This window comes from Notolepis coatsorum (assembly GCF_963971535.1).
Source record: "Notolepis coatsorum genome assembly, chromosome: 10".
Classification (NCBI taxonomy): Eukaryota; Metazoa; Chordata; class Actinopteri; order Aulopiformes; family Paralepididae; genus Notolepis; species Notolepis coatsorum.
Genome location: NC_140174.1, coordinates 40,185,299 through 40,212,146, shown reverse-complemented (window position 1 = coordinate 40,212,146; position 26,848 = coordinate 40,185,299). Strand labels below are relative to the sequence as shown.

The following is a 26,848-nucleotide window of genomic DNA, read 5'->3' as shown; positions in this document are numbered from 1 at the left end:
GGACAGTGATATATAAGAACCATACTTACTCCAAATGCGAGTACTTTCCTTTGTAATTCCCCGAACATGTCACTGATATAAAACAACTAAACTACAGTAAGCTAAGGAATCGAAGTTAAAGTAAATCACTTTGTTAGGAATATAAATCATTACATCTGAACCCCCCCCTGCATATTAAGTGGTTCGCCCTGGTGTGTGTTGCCACAGCGTCATTAGCGTACAAACTTGGACACTAGTAGTGCACTGGGGCAATGTTGTAGTTGCTCGGGCTGCCTGCAACAAGGCAAGAAGTTACAGCTAGACTCATCTGCTAGCTGACGCCTTGTTTTCATCATTACATGAAATTGTGCAAAGCCTGAAGATGGTCAAGCGAATCTAACTAACTGCTGGTGTGTCCGACAGTCGTTGGATCCTCGAGATGGTCAGCCCGATGCTTGTGAGTGATCTAGTTAGCTAGTTTTTAACAAAATAACATTGTTTTCTGTGAACTTAAGTTAGCTGTGCTAGTAGCAATGTTGACCAGCCAGAGAATGTTATAGGTGAAGCGACCTTTCCTGTTTGTTGTTGTGAATGTTTTTAACATGCATGGCGATTATTTTACGACAGACATAAAAACATTAAAAAAAACATATCAATGACTGCAGCAGTATGAACTTTTAGCAAGCATTCACTCTCTTAGCTTAGCTTAGCAACAAAGTTTTCCTCATGTGCCCAGCTCTTTGTCTAGAATGGGGAATGTTACAACCTCTGCTTGCGGCATGGTTTGATATTTTTTACATGTCTTGTGTTTTGGTTACCACAACATGGTTTGATTTAAAGTGTTTAATGTGCTATAGTTACAAACACTGCGCACAGCTGTCAAGAGAGGGAGATGCTGAATCTCAATGTTAAAAGTCGTGCATAGATCCAAGTTGCCAAGGAGCATACATGTCTGGGAGCTATAAAGTATCTGCTTATTGATAGGGATACAATCATAACATTAGTTGACTTAAAACTGAGAACTATGCTCGAGTTGTGTAAAGTAGCCAACAATAAAAGCAATATAGATGCTGTCAGTGTCTAGATCAGGCTTAATGACATAATGAATAAAGGGTTTATAAACACATTTTCCACTGCCCTGAGTGCCCTCCCTCTGCATAACTCCCTGATGTGACATGTACTTGACCTAGTCATTTGGGTTTGTTTAGTCGGTTTTGCTGGTATGTTAGTCAAGAGAGCTGTTCCAATGGAATGCTGTCATCTTATCTCTATCAACTGCCCTTCTCTCAGGTATGAAGACAGGCCTGGCCGACTATACAATCCAACTGAATCTGGCATTTTAAGTAGACAGGAGCTTGCTTAACTTGAACTCTTTGCTTAACTTGAACTTGTCACTTGCTACCATTAGACTACCGAAGTCCACAATTAGCATATGGAAGCACCTGTGTATATCTCAAAGACACACACTCAGTGGTAGAGGCAAAGTATAGCCTTTTTGTTCAAGTACCATTTTATATTTTGTCATTTGCATTTTCTGGCATTTTCCCCCTCGAGTTCAGAATCATGTTTGCTCTGTAGCCTGTGTGTAACATTTTGTGAGCTCCCGTCACACCAATTTGCTTGCCAAACTCATTTCCCTTTCATGAGGGATTTTGGAAAGGGGCTTTAAGGGGTTGTTTGTGCCGGTTACTTGGTTGTATCTCAGTTTTCAGGGCTTTTTTCCTTTTGAAGCAGAGAGGGCCTAGCTCTCATGCTAGCAAACAAATGTGTAAAATAGTTTGATGCAAAGTGAAGGGCAAAACAAGCGAGGCTATCAAACTCTTTGCAGATGATTCCTCCTTGCCCAAATTGGTTAAAATATTGAGGGAAGTTCCTTCGAGCTTAAAACTGGGGTCCTGTGTCATATTGCCAAAGTCGTGACATTGTTTGAATGTTATGTTATCCCTCTCACTACCACACTACAGCTGTACTGTATTGTACCCATTCTGCAATCTGTTAATAAAGTTTTCAATCAATCAATCAATTCAGGTAGTGAGGTTAACCGTCTGTAGTGTGGTAGTGAAAGGGTTAACCTTATATGGTGTGGTTGTGAAAGGGTTAACCATTTGTCGTGTGGCAGTGAAAGGGTTAACCTTCTGTATTGACACAGTGAAATGGTTAACCATTTGGTAGTGTGGTAGTGAAAGGGTTAAAAAATTATGTTTGTGCTGCCTTTTCCCGTGTCTGGCCAGGAGCAGCGTGGTGTGGGGGGAAGGGATCCTGCACGGGTCAGAATCAAACATGCTCTTTTTCCTCCAATACTCAACATTTGATTGAATGCCAATAGACTCCATGTCCTGGGGAGGTGACTTATTCCTATTTTAGGCCCATTAACACAAAACTCTTATTTCTTTTTCGGCAGCAGAGTGACATGCCTCATCTTAGCCCTATTGTAAATGAAGAGACTTTGTTAGACTTAGCATTCACACGGACAACATTTCTCTCCCAACTCTGGACAGGTTTGCTGAAAGACATGTTTACAGACCTCAAGGAACCTCTTGTTCTGAACAAATGTATACAGTCCAAGTGATTATGTATGATATAATTAAACAGCAGGCCTTCTTTAAGAGGTAGGCCTCCTTGGCTGCCATGCATAGCCTTGCTGGGCCTTTGTGTTTATGGTAAGTGGGCAGCTGCAAGCTTGTGAGACCATGGCTGTGCCCCAGGCCCCTCTGCCGAGCTTGGGCAGCCACTATTGAAGCCTCCCAGCGATGCTCGCTGCTCGCTATTCACCCGCCGCCTCAAATGTAGAGTATGCCTCCCGTTTGACATAGCCTAATTTCTGTGAAAATGCATGCAGCTGTGTGGTGGGCTTACATCTATAATGTGTTTCCAACTTTCCATACATTTCTTTTCAGTCGCTCAGCCGCAGTGAGACTGAAGATGCCCTTTGTAGCCGCTAATTGATGACAACACTCGCTAAGAACGTTTTTTTTTTAAGTTAAGATTTTAAGAGGTTCAGCGATTCGGGAATCTAACAATTTTTATTTTATTTTATTCTCGGTGGTCACTATTAGATTAAAAGTCGATTCTCTATTTAAATACATGCATAGATTTTATTCTAGATTGCTTCTTTGAGTTACTTTTGCCATTTGACTGCGGTAGACAAATGGGCTGAATTTGTTTGGAAATTTCTAATCGATTTAGAATTTGTACATGATGGAATCACGATTCTTATGTGAATCGACCCCCCCCCCCCCTCCCACCCCTATTTAAAATGGTACCTCGATTTTTCACAGTGAAGCAGATGATGCACCCTTGTGCCACAGACAAAAGCAGAACCAGTTGTGTTTTTATCAGTTGGGTTTCAAGCTCTCTCTGTGTCCTGCTACTTCTGATATCAACACTATCAATCATCTAGGCGTGGAGAACTGCCTGTACATGAGTCCAAATATGGATCATTTACAAGCTGTGCCTGCTTCAAGAAATATGCTACAACAGCCAATCGCTTGGGGACAGACCCTTTATGGGGAACATGCATATTTTCTCCCAGTAAATTTTTCTATGAAGCAGAGCAAAGCATGAGTTTTTCTTTTTACCCAGCAGCACTCTCTTCTCTCAAGCAGCCCAGTGATGAAGAGCAGCACAAATCCCTGAGTTAGGTTTCAGGTTAGGCCGTCTCAGGTGCTCAGCAGATGCTCAGATTACTGACAGGGCCACAATCCTGGGATTGTTCAGAGCAGGACACGGCTCTCCAACTGCCACACATAGTGGAATGTCACAGGGAAGCTGGGCTGACCCATTTCAGCTATCGTTTACTTTAGATAGATATATATATAAAAAAAAGAAAAAAAGTTGTTCACACTAAATCTATATGGGCTACTCATTTATAGATGTATTATTAATACAGTTGGTACAATTTATTACTTATAAGTCAAAATACTAAGAAATCAGTTGATTTATTATTGATACAATCTGTTACTAGTATTAAAAACGAGTTGGTCAATATAGCCTAATTCGGCACTGTCGGATGGAAACCACTTATCTCCAAAAAGTTTACTTCAGGAATTCAGATTGTCATCCATGTATTTTTAAAGTCATACATTTAGGTTTCCAATGTCTTTCACAAGTCATAGGGTCATGAAACTGCCTTACATGATGGAGAACCATGTAAACATTCATAAAAAGAAGAAGGAAAACGACCAAAACAAAGAGATAAATGGTTCTCATCCGTCAGCAACGCCATGTTAGGCCTATAGAACCAGGGCAAGGACAATGGTGTCAAAAGGTGTTTACCACCGGCTCTTTCAAGTGCTTATGTGTCATAAGATGGATTAGTATAAAGGCTAATTGTCAGTCAGTCTCAGAGCTGCCAGATCCTTATGTAATGTAGACCAAGCCGGCAGATTACAGTCTGACTAACGTATATAGAAAACTGCTTTAATTGGGAAAAATTACATTTCAAAGCTTTCACGTGTGACTACAATGTTGAATCACATTGTACAGTCTAGGCCCAAAGCCTAAACACATTATTAAAAAAAGAGGAGCACAGTGGAAAGAAGTTATACTTTAACTGTATTGTGTTGTCCTCTGCATTTTCAATGAATATGTATTTGTTGCAATGAATATGTATTTGTTGCAGTGTATGACCTCATTATATATATATCAAATTCAGCACTCTAGGACAGAGAGCAGGGTAATTTAGACGGCATCCTCTGTCTTTGAGTAGAGTAAAGAGTAGCAATATCTATTATCTATTATTCAGGGGAGTTTGACTGCACATTTAGTCTACTATATAAAGTAGGCCTGCGCTGTATGTTTGTCCCTGTTGGTTGTGTGGTTTCCTCTTGCCTTTTCCTCTTCAGCCTTTAGGCCTATGCAATATGCAGCCTATGTGATAGCTAGCTGTAGCAACCTTTCTTTTTTTATGCCCTAAAATACCACGGTTGAAAGGCTCGGGGTAACCACAGGAAGTGTGGAGCTCTGTCAACTAGTCCAAAACGGAGAGCCTTGTCGCTCTTACAGGAAGGTCACTTTGTTGCTGAGGTCATTGGCAGGCAGGCATGCAGGCAAGCAGGCAGTCGGTCCATCAGCGGGCTGTTTGCATGTCCCTCTGCTCTCTTCCACTGCTCAGAGATTAGGCTCCTCAGCTGTCACAGTGGCTGACGCCCCGACCCAGATAAAGAGCTATCGGCCATCCGAAGGGAAGGTTCTTCTCGCCGATTCCAGATAACGACAGGGGGGCCGTTATGGGAGTGAGCCTGTCCTAGGGCGGTGAAGGGGCAAAGAAACACGCCTTCGGCAGAAGTTCTAAAACGACGAGCTCTAAAACGTCAACCTTCTTGATTTACTAGGTTAATCAGCATCGCCCTATGTTTAGGGTGTAGGTGGCCAGGCTTGTATGGTATGATGTGAGAGCACTAGGTTGGGCCTTGTAGGTAATGTATACTGTCTTGAAACTTGTGCTGGTGGTATACATAATTTCTACCACTACTGTCGTCAATATAAAATGTTTACTCCAGTTGGCCTAATAAAAGTACACATTGTTGTATTATAAAGAATCTGGGATGGACCATTTTAATGAACATCACACCGTGACAATTTTGTTTGTAAAAGGTAGTGATGGACCGATTTAACCCTTGAGTCACCCTTCAAAAAATGCACTACCTGACTCCCTAGTGACTGTCATCTCATTAAAAACATATCATTGTCAATTGTCATGTATTGCTCCAATTTTCTTTAATGAATATCATTATTAACTTCAGTCCTCACCATACATATAGAATATTCATTTTCAGGATTTTAACCATTTCTTAAATTGGGGTTAGGGGGTTAGGGTTAGGGTTACCCTAGGGTTACCCTAACCCTAACCTGTCCAGTTCTGCCACTAGGGTGAAAGGTGTGACACTTGTTGTTCACACGCTTAACTCATTCAACGCCAGACCCGATGATAGTCGGGTTAACTCGCCGACTGTTCAGCGCCAATCACGAGTATAGTTGGGTTTTAATCGTTATTTCTTTTATTAGCGATATCCATTCATTTTCATCCATCCAGCCTGATGTTATCGTTGGGAATGGGTCTGAGCTCGCAAAAGGGCAAATACCGCCGCCTTCCAGCTGGTATTGCACTCCATTAGGAATGTTGTAGTTTCTTTTCTGGGACGATCCGAGCCGTGCGGGCGGGGTTTAGGTGCTCAGGCGAGGTAGGCCTATACAACGATGGCATGGAACAGTAACCCCGCCCGCCCGTCAGTGTGTAACGCAGCGCTCGGTAATGTGCGACGGACTTCCACGAGCAGTATTTGGAATGGCGATCAGATAATTGGATTATTTCTTTTGCATTACATCAGATACCAGGTAAGAACACTATATATAAAAGCTTGCGTTGATCTGATATGTCTTTCTACCCAGATCGAAGCTGTCTCTGTATGTGTGGCTGTGTGCCGTTGAGTGCAGGAGGGGACTGGGGGAGCCTCGCGCTACGAGGCTCTTTTCATTCTTGCATGAGGAAGGATAATAATGATGATCTAGCGTTGATTTCAGGAAGATTCGATAATCGGGTGAAAAATGACAACGTGTTTAGTAGGGATGGGTACCTTTCACATTTGAACCGATACCGGTACCGGTACCTGTGAATCGATACCGGTACCCAACGGTACCTTTTTTCGGTACTTTAGTCTCAAGAAATTTAATTTACCTACCTCAGTTGTAAAAAAAAATCCAAACTTCAAATAACTACAATTTCGACAGTTTTCGGCTTGTCATTGCTCCGACTGCTTTGTTGTTGAATCAAGTCAAATCCTAGGTAAGCATATATTGTGCGTGTGAACGTTGACATGAAAAGAAAAAAGTAAAAAAAAATAAAAAGTAAAGTAAAAAAAAAGAATTAATAATTTTATTTTTTTATTTTTTTGGTTTCTTACTTGATTCGATACTCGGTAGTACCGACGTGTTTCGGTTCGGTACCTCAAAAGTACCGAATTCGGTACCCATCCCTAGTGTTTAGTAGGGCTGTCTTAAATACTTCGAAGCTTCGTTCGATGGGCATGGGATTCGAATGGGAAAATAAAATTTGAATATATATATTTATATATTTCTTTTTGTGTGCAAAATCAACTCTGCCTCTCTTTGTTAACTACAACAAGCAATGCTGTTTGTTATTTAAGATGAGGTCGGACTCGGCACTGACAGATTTGTGTTCATTGTGCTGCTTTTATAAAGCCTCAAATGTCGGCTTACAATATTTCATGAAAGCAAAGTGTTTCGTTTGTCTAATATTTTAAAAGGTTTAAACTTTACAGCACTGACAAAGTTGAACAAAGTGCTGTACAAGTCCCACAACAACAAAAAAATAATGTTTTAAATTTAAATCTTTTATTTTATTTTTTTTAATCTCAAAGCTTCTAATTAAAATCGAATCTCGGCCCCGAAGCTTCGAATGCCAAAAAAAAATTCGAAGTGTTTAGTGTATTCCACTAAAGGGCTATTATCGTGTCTTTTCCTGAAATTACTAAGAATCACAAACTATACTCACATTCAAAACGGTATAAAACGGAAATGTATTGATGAAAAAACAATCCGTTTCATACATGTTGACTGGAAGCAACTCACTGATAATCGACGGGTGTATTAGACCCATAGCTATAATTTAAGATATATTTTAAGCACTCGCAAATCTCGCAGTCCCCCCATTGATTAAAGCGGTGGCGTTCTAGCGCCCTCTCGCACACTTAAGCAATGGCGCAGAATGAGTGATTGTTTTTAAAAAACAAACATGGATTATTGTAATGTGAGTCCAAGATGTGATACTGAGCTACACTTTTGGCATATACATAAAATCTAGCCAATGCTATCCACAAACACACGTGAAGAAAACCCTAACCCATTTGACCAATTCTGCGACTAAGGTGCCTCGAGGGTTAAACACCCAGGCAAATTAATCAGGCCAATATCTGGCATTTTGAGACGGTCGGCTTGACCGCGCCCATGTGACCGATTTAACAAATGTATAGGCTAATTCCATTGATTCCCATCATTTAGTGAGAACATGCAATTCCTAGTTGGCATTTGTAATGTTAGCTGTCATCAACCAGCTAAGCTAGCTAGCTAGCTAATATGGCTAATGTTAGCAAACTTAAATTCAGCAATTGTATGTCAATTGTATGTCTCATTCATTTAATTAATAAATCATTATATTGGCCATTGGCCACCATGCACTTATATCAGTATGGGCATCGACCATTTAAAACACATATTGGATACGGCCACTAAGAATACATGTAAGATGTCTCACCACTGTGTAATTTTTTGTAGGTTTGAAGCGGGTGTTGGGAATCACCACCAGAGGCCCCACGATACGATATTATTACGATGCGATAGTGTTGCAATTTCGCAATAGGCTGAGTATTGTGATAACATTTATTACCTTTTTTCAACTGCAAATTATGTCTTTGATAGTGACAATATTGCCACGCAAAATATCACGATACTGCTGTATCGATTCTTTCCCCCACCCCTAGGGTTGTGTACCGAACTCTACTTTTAAGGGTACCGACTAGGGCTGGGCGATATAACGATAACGATAAATATCGCGATATATTTTAATAATCGATATCGAATATCGAAATAAAAAAAAAATCGAAAAATCGTTTTTTTTTTTTTTTTTTACCTGCAACAGGGCAGTTTTAAAACCAGAGACAGTGGACAGACTTGTCTTTCTTGCCTGCAACTTAAAGTAATGGCTTTGCTTGTCCAAATGACAATACTGACCAAATTCAGATTTATTTTTCTCTTGTCCATTTATTTGGTTTGCTTTCTAATTTAAAATACATTTTGAAACCGTCTGTACACAGTAGGCTATGTGTGCTAGCAGAACTAGACTCCAGTCACGAGTCACAGTGCACATGTGCGGTGGTTTGTCCACCAAAAAAGCGCCAAAAGATCGAAAATAAACTAGCAGAGCCAGAACTGTTCAACTCCTCTGGAGCCACAGCCAGCAGAGAAGCCGGTTTACTTTAGCTTTTAAACCAGCTGCAGCCTGAGAACTGGAGTGTGAGGGGATGTAACACTAAAGATGGCGGCAATGACAAAGAATTGCTGCAAAATAAACATACATCTGTTGTTAAAAAAAAAAAAATGTTTTTTTTTCTTTTTAATTTTTTTTATACTTATAACAATTCGATAATTATCGATATCGAGAAATAAAATAAAATTATCATATCGTTATCGCGATATGATTTTTTTCCATATCGCCCAGCCCTAGTACCGACCAAATTACTTCGGTACTACCGAGTACCGATTCACGCTAGATCAATCGGTACCAAATGACGGTACCTTTACATGTTTAGTAATAAGTGTAATAAAGACAAGAGGGAGCCTTTTCCATAAATATATATATATTACTATCTCATCTCTTGGGTCTTTGGAAAGACCAGACGAGGTCAGGAGTTTGATAATTATTTACTGAGGATGGCCAGATAATGTTGATCTTTAAACATTTTAAAAACAATACATGATCATGTGATTTATTTTGTGTGGTGTGTTACAACAATAAAGTTTGGTGTTATTACAGAGAGAGTTAAGTACTGAAAAAAGGTACCGTTGGGTACCGATACCGAATTCCAAGAACTGGTACTGGTACCGGTATCAGTTCAAATGTGAATGGTACCCAACCCTACCCACCCCTACCAAATAGGCCTACTTAATACTGTCAAAGATGAGTAAAAAATAATCATGATCGTGTGGCTACCAGCCCTACACTGTGTGTACCCTACCTGAGGTTAGATCTTTGAAGGAGCATGTCTAGGTATGCATTCACTTTACAGCTTAGCCGTAAAGCAGAGGAGGCCCTATGCCAAACGCCAAGGAGGGTGTTTATGAACACAGGCAAGTTTTCCATTCATAAACGGTCTGGATGGAAAGAGTGTGGATCTAGGTTGTGCTAACTTCATGTTGCTTGGCTGGTATCATAGGGTTGGGGGGCGGGGGGGGGGGGGGGGTACCACCAATTGTGTTCTACAGTAGTGTTCTCTCACTTACTATTACTTACTCACTTACTCTCAGCCTACTATTTCTTGGGGTTTCAAGTGGAGCAAACCTAACTGCTGTTTGCTTGGGATTGAGAAAACATTGTTTGGATTCTCCCAAAGTAGATGGGATTGTTGAGTCTTCGTTTTTTAATTTACAGTTCAGAGGTTTGAGGTTACACTCTTCACCGACAATCTACTTTTGTTTCGGCACATAACGACCATAAATCATCTCGTACTGGGTAGCTCATCAGTACTACCGCTTCGTGGATTTTTGTGGGGGGTGTAAAGTTTTCCGTAAAAGGGAGGTTTCTTGGGTTTTACTGATGATCCATGACACGTTGGTTAAAGGCATAGAAAGAGATCCATCTCTTATTTGGGCCATGGATTTGTGGTTGATGGCCTGACTTCTGTGACCCAGTTCTGACCCAGTCCAGCCCCACTTTGAACTGTTGTGTTCTATTCTATTCACAGAAGTCTGCCAGGAATCCCTTGGGACTGTAGTAGATATAATTACTATGAATAACTTACTCAGTCAGATGGGTCCAGTTAATAACAGCTTTATTAACCAGAGAAGATCAAATGTTACAACAAGGTAGAGAATATGGCTGGAGACCTTTCTGAGACCAACCAGCTTCGTCAGTCAGGAAAAGGCCACGATTGCCGGCTCAGGGGTAGGTTATATACAGAATACAGAGGGGGGGGGACAAAGACATGGAGGAGGGGAGGAGGATGCCTTTATGAGGAGGCATCGTCTTAACATATTCCACAGGACAGGTTGTCGTCATGGAACTAAGGTTATTGCTAAAAACGTCACGTTATGGCAAAAAAATAAATACAAGAAAACGTCTCATGTTTTCAAAGTTGTTTCCCTGATGTAATAAGTGTTGATAATGGGAATCATATGCCGCATGCAAAACACCAACCACCTCGTGCCACCAGTCAGCCCCCCCACACACCCCCACCCCCTGCGTGCAGCCTCTGATGTCACCTCCATTGTTTCCCATGGTGTCTCATCTTCTGCACAACAGTCTTTTGTCTCTCACTCACTCACTCACTCACTCACTCACTCACACAAACCATGTCTTTCTATTGTCTCAGTCACTATTTCTTCCTATTTTAGTTTTTCTCTCTGTGGCCGCTCCGTCGTCCACCTAGCTATCGGAGGAACCACAGACCATTACGACCGTGAAGTCCTACCACCGCCGCCATCATCATCTGTCTTGTCTTTCCGTAGTGCCATTGTTCTCAGTCAACCTTCTCTTTCCAGCCCAGTTAGCCTAATGCACCCCCTATATCTCGTGATAACTGTAATCAACCACTGTGATTATACTCTATAGATTTACATCTGTGGCTAATCAGCTGCTTTGCTGCAGTCGGCGCGGCACTAATGCGAGGGGGGGGGTGGGTGGCGGTTGTTTTGATAACCGCAAGGTCACAGCTATTCCAAGCCGGCCCCTGAGGATTCAATTACACAACTTTGACTTTGCTCCGCTACGCTCTCTGCTCCAGTGTGGAACACTGTGGAGGAAACTCGCACTCTCGTCTCTCAGATGACCGATAACCATCCGAATGGACGTGCGGGGACAGAAACAAGGGTTTGGAGTTCCACTTTACACAGGGAGGGAGGGATTGCGGTTCAGTTGAACTTGCTGTAGTAGAGAGAGAGAGAGAGAGACCAGTGCTCTGTGATGATAGGCTCATGTATGGGTGACGCTGTGTGGGTGGAAATATTTGCCTGCTCACTTGAGAGAATTAAAGGATCTCGTCTAAACCACCACATTGACTTTCCACTTTTTCCCAGAGACGAGTTCTGCAAACTCCAGTGTAGTGAGTTGAGATGCTGAGACTGAGGAAGGTGTGTGCGTGTGTTGAACCCGAAGGCTTAAAGAGTATTGGGTTTGGTCTGCAGAGATGGTGCGTGTTTTAGACCTCTCACCCCCCTGTTCCCCCATGGCACACACCGGGTTATGCCCTGCTGTCGATATGAGAAACCTGAATTTGAATCCTTTGTCCCATCCTTTTTTCTTTTTTTTTTGTATTTTTTTTTTGTATTATTTTTTAAACAAACGCATAAACAAACATGACAACACACGATAAGATATACAAGCTTTGTCCCATCTTTTATGCCTGTGCAGGTTTGGTCTTGAGGAGTGAGGCGCATTCCTGGAGGAGCTGAGCGGCGTTGTCTGTGGGAGAATTCCGCCTGCCGCTCGCACACCACCACCACTATCGTTGCCCATGAAGATGGCCTCCTACCTTATTTGCCTGCGCCGGGATGGCCTTTGGCAAGGATGCACGTTGCCATGGTGATCATTTACAAGAAAACACTGGAAAAGAAGGGTGTCGACGATGTAACGTCCAAAGGGCCGGATTTGGGCCTGGTGAGAGTTCTTCTCTGTTTGTGTATAAATGACTGAGGTTTATGTTGACTGTGTGATTGCATGTTTATGCGTAGCCTTGCCAGTAGGCTTGGACTGGGCCGTCACGGGGCAAAGCAACAGCGTTCTGCTCTGCATCAGGAAACATGTTGTCCACTGCGGTCATCATCCCAATGCAGTTTTATGGCTATATAGCATGTTTTCTTCTTGTCAAAGTCGATCAGAGCTTTAATCACTGAGCGTCTTGAGTTACAGTGTGATTACAGAGACCGCTTTCGATGGCGTAAGCCTCGATCATTGACTGAAAATCCACCCTAAAATAGATAGAATTCACATGTTACATCTATAATGTCGCACAGCTCAGTTTTGGTTTGTGAACATCGACTGGTCTCTCTGGAGACATTAAGCTGAATGCCAGAGACACAAAACACCTGGAGCTGCTCCATAGACTGTGAATATTGGAACAACTCCGAGGACACTATGACCGTAGCCATGGTGATTTTACTGTGAGAGGGGCACATTTTCTGATTCAGAGCTGTAACACGGCACTGCGCTGCCCTACATTTAAATAACTAATTTGGATGCAAGAGTTCAAAACAAAACCTCTATGAGCTGGTGACTAATGAATCGTCGGTGGCCCAACTCCAAAACATGTCACTTGATGACATCACAAATTCAAGTCTCTGATTTCCAGCGTAGGGAGACGGGTGTCCATGCTTATAGATATTGGAATAACACAATGTAACTTCTGTTTTAGTGTGGATTTCCCCCTTTAACGTCCCCTGTGTAGCATAATTGCTTTCCCGAATCCCGGAAAATGATGTCAAAAAAGCTATAGCGCCATTTCGGACATTACGCACTTGACGGAAAGGATGTTTTTATTACAATTAACTATGATTGCATCGTAATGGCTCCCAATTGTTATCATAAGGGTGTGGCATGTGGTTTGAATCTTCCCTGTTCCATTCGATAGACTCTGAAAAACAACAGAGCACTTTAGTTCTGCCCGGCCCGGATCAGATCTGACTCACGCTATTGTCTGAATCCACGCTGTTAGCACAGAGTGAGAAAATTCCCCGGGAAATGTAGACCGAGTTTGCCCTCCTCACCGCGTGAAATGAAGTCATCAGTCTCACACACCCAGCCGCGCGCGAAGGCAGGCCGGCCGGCCGGCGCTTCACTTTCGCTCCCATCTTAACGGACGTAGCTGTGCCCACCGGCCGCAAGCGGGCACGCGACTCGTGGGCTGGAAGCGATCGTTTTCGCTTTGGTTGGATTCAGAGGCGTGCGCCACGCGCATTTTCACAGAAATACACTCTATCTGCATTATTACCACACATATAGATGTTGTTCAACCAGCTAATGTGTCTGTATCTTTCCCAATACAAATAAACCATATTACTATACTTTTTCAGGAGTAGTCACACTGATCATCATTCAAAAATTAATTCTAACATTCTAATTAATTATATAATAACTGGTTATACATGCAAAATGGACAATAGAACACTGGAACTGGAAATCTTAAAAAAATCGGGGACTGACTTCGCAATAGACTAGGCATTTACAGCTGTTCCAATGTAAATGTGCCTTCCTCCGTGCACTTTCGCCCGCTCTGAAGTCGGACTCGGTGTGCCCGGCCACACGCGCGTTCTCGCGAGTGCCTGCGTGCGCGGCTGGTGTGTCTGGGCTGTCAGGGTTAGGTGTCAGTCAGAGGCATTTAAAGGGGAAGTTCACCCAAAATGTTTAAAGAAAACGTACCCGAAGTTCTATCTATCCGTCTATCCACATCCATAATAACTGCCACTTTTAAGGTGAAGAGCTCATTTAGTTGACTGGTGCTCAGCACACAGCAGGTAGTCACCTTCAACACGTGTGCATGCCATGCACATACACACTTGCTTTATTTGAATAAATTAAATTATACATGCATAAGATTTCAGTGGTTCAACATGGCTCCATAGACATTCAAGGACATAGCCTATAGCTGGCTGCCAATTACTGCAGAAACTGAACAAAATATTGCTTATTGTTTCACTGTTTTTGTGTGGTTTATAAGCTCTTTTCCAAGCAGGACTGCTGGTTGATGCTATAACTTCCTGTGCATTGTGTATTGAAGTCAGCGTTGAGGGGTTTGAGCGGTGAGCTCATCGTGGTGATGTGTTTTGCTAAGACGTCTCCCTTCATTTTCACAGTTTCAGGCGGAGACCATGAGCCAGGGGACCGCCCTCTTCTCCTGTGGACTCATGGGTAAGAGCCCTCTCTGTGACCCCTTGTTTTATACTTGTGAGGACATTGCATTAATTCCCTAGTCCCTTAACCTGACCTCAAAGGAACATGCCAACATTATGGGAAATGCACACCATCTTCTCCAGACTTGGACAAGATAGATAGCAATTTCCTCTCTGTGCGTTCAGTAGAAAGCTATCCGGCTGCAAGCTAGCCTAGCTTGGCACAAATGAATGGAAGCGGATACTGATCACTCAGTTAGCCTAGCTTAAAACTCGAAGGGAGCTGTGTTTTTGATCAACAGCTAGGCTAGCTTATCTGTATCCGCTTCCATTAATTTGTGCTAAGCTAGGCTAGCTTGCAGCCGGATAGCTTTCTACTGAACGCACAGAGAGGAAATTGGTATCTATCTTCTTGCATTTCCCATAATGTTTACGTGTTCCTTTAACCATACATATGTCCAACCCTAACCTTATTGTTTTCTTTGGTACTATGGGGACAGACCAAAATGTCCCTCACAACCCCAAATCCTCATATTAAATGTGGTTTGTCAAGAGTCTGTATATAGTATAGTTAAACAAGTATGTGTACACACGCGCACGCACACACACACACACACACACACACGCACACCTTATACTCTCACATTACATTCATTCCATATGGGTGTCATTGTTGTCGCCCAGCCCTGCCTTCCTCTCCATCACAAACCGGGTCTTGCAGCTATAATTATGTACTTGATGACATCCTTCAACAGCTTGTGGAGGCCTGTAAAATGAGTTTGGTGTCTTGCGACAGCCAGGGTTCAGAGGGGGCAGTTGCAGTACATTGTCACTTTCTCAATAGAGATGATTGAAATATTGCCTTTCCCTGCTGCATCTGGTCCTCAGCCAGCTGCTATTATGTCAAACATGTCTCGACAGGTGTCCCCGCAAAGACAAAATGTGTATTAATGACCATCTATTAGCGCCTTATCATGGCGGGCTGCCACATACTACAAAGCTTCAGACATCTTGTCACCATGTTGGAAATGTATAATGATTAATCATACATGATGATTTTTCTTTTTATTCTAAATTGTATTTATTTCCATTTCTGAATTAGTTTACTACTCCAATTCTCCATTATAAGTAGTAGTAGTAAAAGTTGTAACAGCATCAACAATTTGTAGAATTTTCCATGGGAGATCAATGGCTTTCTGTGCTGGCAGCAGCCTGGCACTATGTCCCCATGATTGGCAAGGCCCCGGCAGAGCACACCACAGGTCCCGTAGGTGTTGTTCACGCTGGCCTCGGTTTTCCACCCTGCTCACGTAAAAGGCTGATGGAGTGGTTGGCAGGTGGAGCTCTGTATGGCTACAGTTAGGGTTGGGTACCGAACTCTGTACTTTCAAGGGTACCGACCGAATGACGTCGGGTACTACCGATTCACGTTAGATCAATCGATGCCACATTTCGGTACCTAAGACCTGCCCAGTTAAAAAATAATCAGAATTCCAATGACGAGTAATTGTCATTTCATAATAGACACATACCAGCACGGTCTGTTTATCTGTGCAGTGAAAATGCTGCAAGCAACAGGTCCAATGCGTCTAACATGCTTTGCATCCTCGCCATTCCTGTATGTCCACGTCATGGTAAAAACCTTAACTAACGTTAGCTGCTAACGCTAACTAAGCTAACTGACGTTATGTTGTGCTGATGAAGTGTTTGGCAGGTGGAGCGCTGTATGGCTACAGTGTCTGTGGTGCTGATGGGAGTGTTGGCAGATTGCTACTAGTTTACCTAACTGGATGTCTGCCAGAGCTCTCTGCTATGTTTTCTATAAATAGCTGTAGACTTCTTCCTGCAAGCTACACCTAGACACACACATGCACACACATACACAATAATAAAAGTCTCACTCAGAATCTTTAGTTTACGACAGTCTACTGTCACTGGGCCAAATGAGACTGTTGGCGTCAGAATAGCCCATGGGCACTATATCAAGTATGTTCGTTAGACATCGAGTCCCAATCTCTCACAATCAGCTGTTCTCGCAGACATGCACACTCCAGCAACGCCTGGAGACAGAAAAACAGCCCTTTGTCTATCCTTTTATTGGATGCCAGGTGCAGAGTGCGCACGGTAATACATGCTGTCAATACAAAGTACACATGTCGGTCGAGAGCCCTGTGCTTTGAGCCAGACTCGGGCCGTGTTTGTATGATTGGGCGTTTCCCCCTAGTCGAGGCTGCTTGCCGCAGCACTGGGAGCCCAAGTGAACTAGGTCTCGCCAGGTCACAGCCCCCCGCCAGGAACTAGGAGCTGCTTCCTACCTTTTCAGTTTTTGGAGGGCAAATGTTGGTCAAGACATTCATGCCTGAAATACTTCTCATACTAACTTAAGTGTTGCTGAACTGCAGCGACGTGCAATTAACTCCCAGGCCATCATTATACACACTGTAAACACATGGAAAACATATATTTAGAATTCATGTGATCATTGTATTGATATTGTACCCATTTCAAATGGGTGGATGGAATTTCCTTGGCACAATATCTATTTAGATTATTGTTTAGGTTAGACTCGAGACTCAAAGATACACAAGGAAAGAAAGAAACAGAAGATGTTTTCTCAGACCAAGTACACACAGTGCAGCCAAGTTTGGTTGTCACTCCCAACAAGGTGTACATGGTCTCTGTGTATGTTTTCCCGTGTTTCTAAGAAAGGGTTATTGATGTGAATCCTCTGGCTTGTCGTTGCAGAGACCAGCAGGTGGTGTTCGGTGGGTCGGGGTTATGCCCTGCAGCAGAGGCCAGTGGGAGCCAGCTTGGAGAGCCTGTGGGACGTCCTGCCCGAGGTGCACCAGAGTCCTGGCCACTGGGGGCGCGAGGTCGGCGCAGCGCCGGGTGCCATCACCAGTCTACTGCAGGACCTCAGTCTAACCGAGGCGGCCGCCACCGCCTCGCCCTCCACCGCCCCGCCAAGCAAGCGCCAGTGCCGCTCCCTGTCTTGCTCTGACGAGCCGGGGGGCTGCCGCTCCGCCTGGCGGCCCCAGGGCTCCCGCGTGTGGACCACGGTGGAGAAGAGGAGGTGCCACAGCGGGGGCAGCGTGCAGCGCGGGGGGGCCCCGGCCGCTCAGGTTGGGTTCCCGGCCATGCAGCGTAGCTCCAGCTTCAGCCTCCCCGCCCGCTGCAACGTGCTGGAGCTGCCCTGCTTCACCCAGCGCCTGCCTTACCCCTCCGCCTTCACCGGCCTCACGTCCCCCTCCTCCTTCACGTCCCTGCCCCCGGACGCGCCAGCACAGCCCCTCTACCTCTCCCACGAACAGATCTGCCTCCTCGAGCGCCCCGAGCCCTCGCCCCCCAGCTCCCCGGACTCCACCCCCGAGCTGGAGCGTCGCGGCGGGCAGGGAGGCTTGTCCCGGAGCCGCTCGCAGCCCTGCGTCCTCAACGACAAGAAGATCGGCATGAAGCGCAGGAGACCGGCTGACACGCACAAGCAGAGGCCCTCCCTGGACCTGGCCAAGATGACCCAGGTTGGTATTTCAAACCAAGAGCAATTTGATTGTCTTCAACTCAACAAAGATACACATCCCAGGGCTTTTTACAATGCACAGTGGCTGTGAAGAAACCACACACGTTTCAGCACTTAGCCTTTGTTTCTCCTCTGCTGCTGTGTATGGAGAAAAGCATTGAAATATACCTTTTGTGAGTGCGGACAATGAAGCTGAGATGTTCCCGAGACTGCAGGTTTGAGTTGGAATACATTAACACTTTCAATGCCGGAGCTCGGTGCGAGCTTTAGTGCTTCCACCCACTTCAATGATAGAGCTCTCATATTTGCAAACGCATAAACTATGTCTTAAATTATGGCTATGTGTCTAATCTGGCCGTCGCTGATCAATGACTTGTTTGCAGTCAACACTGTCCAAACTGATTGTTTTTTAATCGGTTCATTTCCATTTTATACCATTTTGAAAAACTCGTTTTCAGGAGTTTCAGGAAAATATAAAGATTCTGTGATAAATGCCCTTTACTGAAATATTCTGGAATACACAAAAAACATTGTCATTTTTTGGCCTATTTATGAATCGTTTTCAAATAAACGCTAGATTATCGATAGTATATGTGTACTTATGCACGCTAGAGAAGCGAGCTGAAAAATCGAATCTCTTATTTCCTGATCGCACACACACATAGGGCACACGCTGATATCTCTGTGAAAATAGCTCTGATTATCCCAAGACTGGTCAAATAGATTCCTTACCTCAGATCAGATGTTCTCCAAAAAGATTATTCCAATTCCTGATCGCCATTCCAAATATCGATCGCGTTTATTGATCCAATGCTGGGTACTGGAAATATGTATTCCACGCTGTTTTGGGGCTCGGAAATTACTTGGATCCTCTCGGGTGGCTTGCACGAGAAGTAAAATGAGGAAGCTGGATTCCCCCCCCCCCCCCCCATGTGTTTTCATGCAATCCATTCCAAAGGGGTGCAGTACCACAGGGAGACGATGGGGGGCGGTATTTTCTAGGCTTGGGCGGTATGACGGTATTACGGTATACCAGGATATTTCGAGATCCCGCCGGTATGATTCTCAATACCGTGACGTCACAGACTGCTATTACACTGACACGGAGTTGATTGTAGTGCACAGCACGCGCCAGCAGAGGGTTACGTGGCTATCGTTCCGGGAGCTAACGTTGGTACCTGGCTGGTGCTAACTAACTGGCTATCGTTCCGTGAGCTAACGTTGGTACCTGGTTGGTGCTAACTAACTGGCTATCGTTCCGTGAGCTAACGTTGGTACCTGGCTGGTGCTAACTAACTGGCTATCGTTCCGGGAGCTAACGTTGGTACCTGGCTGGTGCTAACTAACTGGCTATCGTTCCGGGAGCTAACGTTGGTACCTGGCTGGTGCTAACTAACTGGCTATCGTTCCGGGAGCTAACGTTGGTACCTGGCTGGTGCTAACTAACTGGCTATCGTTCCGGGAGCTAACGTTGGTACCTGGCTGGTGCTAACTAACTGGCTATCGTTCCGGGAGCTAACGTTGGTACCTGGCTGGTGCTAACTAACTGGCTATCGTTCTGTGATTTGTTTACTTGGTAACACGGGTTGCTAAGGAATTTAGGTTAGAGGTTGAAGAAAGTGCACTTTTAGGTTTAAAGAACGGCGCCTAATGTCAACGTGTTTCAATATAAGCGTTATGTATGGTGATAACGAGTATATTGTTAGCTCCGCCCTATTTTCCCAATGGAGCTCGGAGAGAGTTTGCAGCACTAACGTGAGACTAGATTGATGAAATATGAATTCAAATCGCTAATAAAAAAACTGACATGTGTCCTATTTTAATCAGGCTAGACACTCGTGAAGATAATGCACAACCTTCATCTGTTAGTTTAGAGGATGAAGAGTGTGTATTCTGTTTAGCATCATCTAAACTCTCCATATATATTATTTTAATGATCTGTTTAAGCCACCATTTATATTTTATATTTTACATTAGCATCTAGGGATGGGTACTGAATCCAGTACTTTTAAGGGTATCGACCGAATCCCGTCTGTATTACAGAGTACCGATTCACGTGCGATCCATCGGTGGCACATTTCGGTAATAAAAATTAAAATATATATATATTTTTTAACGTTTTGTTTCCCACGAAACCTATGAAGTGTGCCGCACGTTCACGTCAACGTTCACACGCACAATACACGCCTAGTCGCCTACCTAGGATTTGACTTGATTCAACAACAACAAAGCAGTCGGGGCAATGGCAAGCCGATAACGGTCGCAAGTGTGGTAGGTATATAAAATCTTTAGAGACAAAAGTACCGAAAAAAGGTACCGTTGGGTACCGGTATTGATTCACAGGTACCGGTTAAAATGTGAACGGTACCCAACCCTAATAGCATCTAACTATAGAGGGAGGACTCTCTGTCTGCGTGTCTGTCTGTCCTGGGAGTGCAGTGTCGAATTGCATTAGGTGCACCATTTTGTGGCGCTATAGCAATTCACTTTTCTGTTTTGTTGTTTGAACCGTAAATGAACAAAATCTCCATTTATATATATATTTCTTCTGGATTCTGTGGGTCCAGATTAGTGTAAACCAGGTCCATATGCGTCTAGATAGATTTTCTGCCATTTAGAATTTTGTCCAAACCTTTTTTTTCCCACTACTCCTACACATTTTTTGCAACCATCACCAAATTTGGTACAGAGCATCTCTGGACCGAGCAGAAAATAAGTTCCCTTTTCAGATGTTTGATATTCCATACAGTGTTGCTATAGCTGCTATTATTTCAATAACATGTCATGTCTCCTGAACGCTTTGTGCTATTGAACCACATGTGGTGGACATTTGTAGACATAATAGGTGTCGCTGTAGCAGCATCACAAGTTTAAAATAGCCATAAATGCTCCCATCTGTCCTTTGCATATCTCGAACTGTTCCTCCGATCGACTTCACACTTGGTGGGTGTATTGCTGACGACCCAGGTGAGTGCAATGTCAAGCAATTGGGGGACAAGCAACCGGCTCGTTCCAAACAGACAGTCAGACACGTGTTACGCATGGGCATGCGTTCTGGACGGGGCGTGTTTTTGGAAGGCAACGCCGCAAGCAGCACTTCTGTGGGAAAAGTAGTCGTCCCGGTTCCCATTTACGTCCACGCACTCCGAACGGGCAAAGCACTGGCATCATAGAATCTACCAATCATAAGATAAGATAAGATAAGATATTCCTTTATTAATCCCCTTGGGGAAATTCATGACACACACATACAGCTCAACGTCTCATAAATGATATTAACAACAACACAATCATTACATTTTTACAGTAACAATGGCACAGCATATGCTCTCCCTTTTTTCCTCCAGTCCTTCCCGGTCTATATATTTAACAGCATTCTCTGACATCTGAACGTTTGACCTCATTTCACAGACCAGGAGGCCGGTGTAGCTCCAGTCCAGGTCGGCTCTCTTTTGGTTTCTGTGACGGTGGACCTCGAGGATACAGCCAAGCCAGCTGGAGCCTCTGTTGGGTCAATCAGTCTCGCTCACAAGAGCTAGCGGCCACTTTGTATTTGTGGCAATTTGTTCCCTCTCTGTTGGATAAACAAACACTTTCAAAGGTCATGCCATTGCCCCCCACCCCCCTCCAAAGTGTTTCTGCAGGCACGATCATTAAATTAATATGATCTTTCATGCCAGGACTGTTCTGGGTCACATTCCACTATGCGGGTGTGTGTTTATACTTGCAGAATAGGGGAGCGAGAGAGAGGGGGAAGTAACGGATGACCTGCAATGATCCACAGTGGAGTAACTAACGGTTTATTGAGAGATAAACGATGAAGAGGTCAATTAGCAGTAGGACCTTTTGTCCATGAAGAGAAGATACTGTGTTGTTGAGTCAACTCGATATATAGCCCTCTCAGTAACCCCCCCCCATTTGTGTTTGATGCGACCAGTGATTTCAGTCTGATCTACTGTGTTGTTGGGAGTGAACCATGTTTCAACCAGCAACCTGCTGTACATCCTGGCAGGCCATTGTCTGTTCTACCTCATAAACACACACGCACACACACACTCGCAACCCTGTTTCACACGCACTTTGACTAGATCATAAACATGAAGCTGGACTTAGCCCCTCTGAGAAAGTCACCCAGAGTTCAGCTGTGTCCTAACAACAGGGCTGCTGTGAGTGACCGGTGGATGCCACACACACACACGATGTGAATAAAAGGAGCCTTTGATGAGGCACCAACATTATGTTTACAGAGACTTGGGGGGGATGGGGGGATGAGTTTGTTAACATTAGGTCTTTCCTGCTGTCCATCGTCTCTTAGTGTTGGTCCATCTTCATTGTGTTCTGTTCCCACATCCAGACCGCAGGGCTGGGACGGCGGTTCCTGACTTCGGAGGCGAGGCCCTTTCCTTTAAAACCATGAGACTTTATCAGCTTGTGTGAAATAATCCGATTTGCTTGTTGCGTTGATGTGTGTATATATATTTTTTTATTCAATTCCCTTCAAGTGATTCTGTTTTTAGATGCAAGCCCTCAGGGAAGATGACTTCCAGACGCCGTGGCCCGGACCACTATGGCTAAAAGCAGAGGAATAATATGTCTCTGATCTGGTCGATAGCGCTGCTTGTGGCATGTGGATTTTCAAGTCAGCAGATGGTGTTTTTTTTAAAGGTAGAAACGTGTAAGTGTGCAGACACGAGTAGCGAAGAGAGGGGTCAGCGGGTGCATGCCATGAACCCTGTGAATAAGGCGTTATCTCCTGGAGTGTGTCTTGAGAGTGTGGTCGGGTCATTCCTTCTCTCTCGCGGTGGACTTGGACTCGTTTGTGACTCGGCACTACTTTATCTTGCAAAGTCACCCTACTATTCAGAAGGTTTCCGTCACGCTGCCGACGTTTATCTGTAGCGTCCTCTCTCTCTCTCGTCCACATCAATGACACGCTGTAACAGGCTGGTGGGCTCACTTTACCCTGGGAGGAGCTGGTACCCTCTGCCTGGCTGCAGCCCTGTGAATGTCAGGAAGCAGAGCAGCTGTGGCCAGAGATTATGGATCACTGCAGTGTGTGCGTGTGTGTGGCGGGGGGTAAAAGAGTTATCGATTTCTGTAAATTCAGCGCGGTGGGTGGATGGCTGCCACAACTGAGCCTCATGAGCTATTGATACGGCTTTATTGATGAGGAGTCAAGGTCATTATGGATGAGGTGCCTTTCTGCTCCGCTCCAGGTCTCCATTTCACCACTCGAGGGGTGGGGGTTAGGGAATAGTAGCAGCAGGCAAAGGAGACAACTGTATACTGTCTGTGTTGCTCACTAATGTCTCTCTCACTCGAACGTGGAACTGTGGCTGTGAGATGCAGCCCCCCCCCCCCCATAAGAAACAGTCTCCCATTTATTCAGGGTGGGTCCGGGGGAATCAGATTGATCTCATCTATCATAATCAAATCTTGATAACATAATATGTTCCATTTTTGGTTAGGAGGGTACTTAGGCTAAACCTACAGCTAACTTGGTTAACGTTGTCCAGCTGCTAGCCTGACACATCAGATTCATGGAACGTACGCACGCTAGCTCTCAAAGCGGCGCATTGAGAAATAAACAAATGGCTCGCCAGGCGAAAATGGCTGTCAATAAAGTAAATTTGTCTTACCATGGTGATGTATTGGTGTCTTGTCTCTCATCCCGGAGGGGAATTCCTACCACCGTAATCACATTAAAGTGTGCCCCTCTGTACTATCAAGCTAACCATTTTCGACCAGCAAGCTAGTTGTTTATTTCTCAATGTGCTGCTTTCAGACCCAGTGGAGAGCTAGCTTGCGTACATTCCATGGGTCTGATGTGTCAGGCTTAGCCAGCTGCTAGTCATGTTGTAGGCCGCTTATTACACTGGAAGACCGTTGTTACTGAAATGTAAGTATTTTCATATCATCTTTGGTGCAGTGGGGGCCCACATCCAGTATGATGCATACAGGGAGAAAACACAGGTTGAGATGAGCCCGCAGTAAAAAGGATACTCCTCCTTGCCCTATGCCTGGGTCTGAAACTCTTCCTCGAGCTGAAAGCTTCCTCTGTAGTAAGCTGAAAGCTATTCCTGGTCTCTAGGTAAACATAGTACGTTGGTGGTACTGTTTTCCTCCACAGCCAGGCCGCCATTCATTGACTTTTATCAGTTGGGTCCCAGGGCTGAGGCCAGTAAATCTGACTTTGTTGTCCAGACTAAAGGGAGCTAATGGAGTGGGGCAGCGGTGCAGCGTTGAGCCTGGTGTTGAGGAATGGAAACCCGGCTCTGTCGGAGCCAAGGAAAACAGCCGGGCTCCTTTTTTTTTGTGATCTGCCTGCTCTCTGGTACAGAGCTCCTTCACACTGCTGGGGGCTGTGGGATGGAGATCACTAGTTTCCACTGACTGTCCCCTTCCCACCCCCCCTAACCTCATTCATAATCTCGGGAGCAGTACTAGACTACAGATCCTAAGGTCAAGACAAGGAATAAATCCTGTGTGCACGTTTAGTGTTTTTCCCCTCCTGTGTGCACGTTTAGTGTCCCCCCCCCCCCCTGCCTCCATGTGCTTGACGGAGAGCCCCCCTCCTGTCCGGGGTTTACAGGCCTCCAAACAACCGCATGTTCAGTCAGCGTTGACCTAGGAACGTGGGCGATGGGAGGGTTCATAGAGGCCTTATTCTCCTGTGTTTTGCCCCCCTAACACCAGTACACGGGTCACGCATGAGGGACAGCTGCTCCATCTACTCTGTGCAAGCTGTCCAGAATGCACAGGCCCCCTTGTTCTTACGCTCTTCCACCCCCAGCGAGCCCAGCTGTCTTCCTCGATAGCGCCAGCAGCAGCAGCGCTGGCACATGTGGATTTGCTGGAGGAATTTGTGCAGGGCTTCCCAGATGTATGTGTTCATTGTGCTGCGCAGTGGCAGGAGGACACACTAGAGAGTTGACTCTTGACATGAGTGATGTTACCCTGAAGGTATCTGCTGCTGAGCGGCCTGGGCTCCCAGTGGAACTCCCTCCTCCCTTCACTCACCCAACACACACCAGTTGCTCCGGGATGTATAACACCAGGGCTAAATTGATACCCTTCCAGTCTCTTTAAGTTTTCTTTTTTTATTTGTATTTAATGTTGTCTTGTTTTGCGTTCAGATCTCTTACCCCTGTGGCCTGCTTTGCTTGCTGTATACAAGTACAGTGGAGTGATTGTATTCAAAGGATGACTTTATGTGGTCTAACTTGGGCTTGTCCTCTTAGTGAGGGCTTTTTGTCATGTGCTAGCTTAAGGAAAAGATTTCTAAAGTATTTTTTACAAAATATTCCATTGCCATGGTGACCAGTATGGAAAGTCCCGGTAGACTGCATGCGGACTGGGCTAATAGCCTTCACGTTATGGTCCTCTTCCAGTCCAAAGATCTATGCTATGTTTATGCTTGTGTTTCTGTGGGACATAAACTAAATGTGTCTTTTTCCCCCCTTCCTTTTTCCACAGAAACTTAGGAATTTCCACAGCCTCAGCTGCCCTGGCATCACGGGGGAAGACGGCTGCCAATCAGGCCAGGCCCTGCCCATTCTCAGGAGCGCCGCCCAACGTGAGACCGACTTCTCATCCGCGAGCAGCGACCGGGGATCGGAGGACGTTCCACCCTATAGGACCAAAGAGGGCGGGGTCACCGGGGCGGACCTCGCCGCCGAGGAGCCGTACTGGAGCTCCCCCGGCCACGGTGACACGACCACAGGGACGACCAACGGGAAGGAGTGCGAGCCCCTGTGGGCGGGTTTGTGTAGCACCAGGAAGGACATCTATCAGCTGGGAGGCGAGCTCGACATAGACCAGATCGAGAGGAACTGAACTGAACTGCCTCCCCCTCCCCGGGGGAAGGGAACTGTGAAAGTTGATCACTAGGTGGTACAGTAAAGTTAAAAACTGATAGTCTTAAAGCAAGTGGGAAAGCTAATGGGGGGAGGGCACCCCTGATGGCACCAGGACTCTGAAGGAGACATGGAGAAGGACAGTGTGTAGTAGGAAGCCACCCTCCCCTCCCCCCCTGTGCGCCGTATCTCAACAGCGTCTCAGGATGAACGAGGATGTGGAGGGAGCGGAGGCACTTGTTGTACTGGGGTCTTAAAGCATTTCTCTGTTAGCCTGACCACCTGTTATTGTACTAAGTATGGCGAGAACACAGCAGGCTTGTATAAATTCTCTGCACTAGGAGTAGTGAATGTTTCTCTGACGTTCCTCTACAGTACATTGGGTACATGACGAGACAAATGGAGACTACTTTGAGAGCCCCCCTTTTCTCTCTTAATGGAAAAAAAACCCAGAATTGCACGCACACGGAACCCATAAAGTATACTGACGAGCTTAACATTTCACACAATAACATTGGGCTGGCGAGATCTATTCTTTTTTGTTTTGAGAGAAACGTAGTGATGCTAATAGCGTTAATATTCTTTTTCTTTTTACAATTCGTAACTACAAAGCTATGTGAAAAACATGGACATATTTCTATACAAATAAACACAGTTTTAAATGTGTCTCTTTTTGTAAATGACTTTATTTCTGTTGTCTTTTAATCGCTGGATTTTCGGGGAAAGCCAGAACGGATGACCTGCCGATCTGCTCTAGGCCCACGTCAGACAATGTCTGTAGTGTAAAGACGAGGGCGCCCACACGCCAACAGCGTGGTTATTGTTCACCATGTCCTTAGTGCGACAATGAAGACTCCAGGCTGACCCAGTTAAGTGGCAG

General features: G+C 44.8%; 1 protein-coding gene across 1 annotated transcript; it reads left to right on the top strand.

Annotated features, from left to right (window-relative positions):
- Window positions 1-249: 249 nt before the first annotated feature.
- fam53b (family with sequence similarity 53 member B) lies at window positions 250-26,634 on the top strand. Its single transcript, XM_084322521.1, has 5 exons — window positions 250-436; window positions 12,122-12,367; window positions 14,560-14,614; window positions 17,341-18,113; window positions 25,589-26,634. The coding sequence occupies exons 2-5, from the start codon at window positions 12,278-12,280 to the stop codon at window positions 25,946-25,948; spliced, it is 1,278 nt and encodes a 425-aa protein (XP_084178647.1). The 5' UTR covers window positions 250-436; window positions 12,122-12,277; the 3' UTR covers window positions 25,949-26,634.
- Window positions 26,635-26,848: the final 214 nt, after the last annotated feature.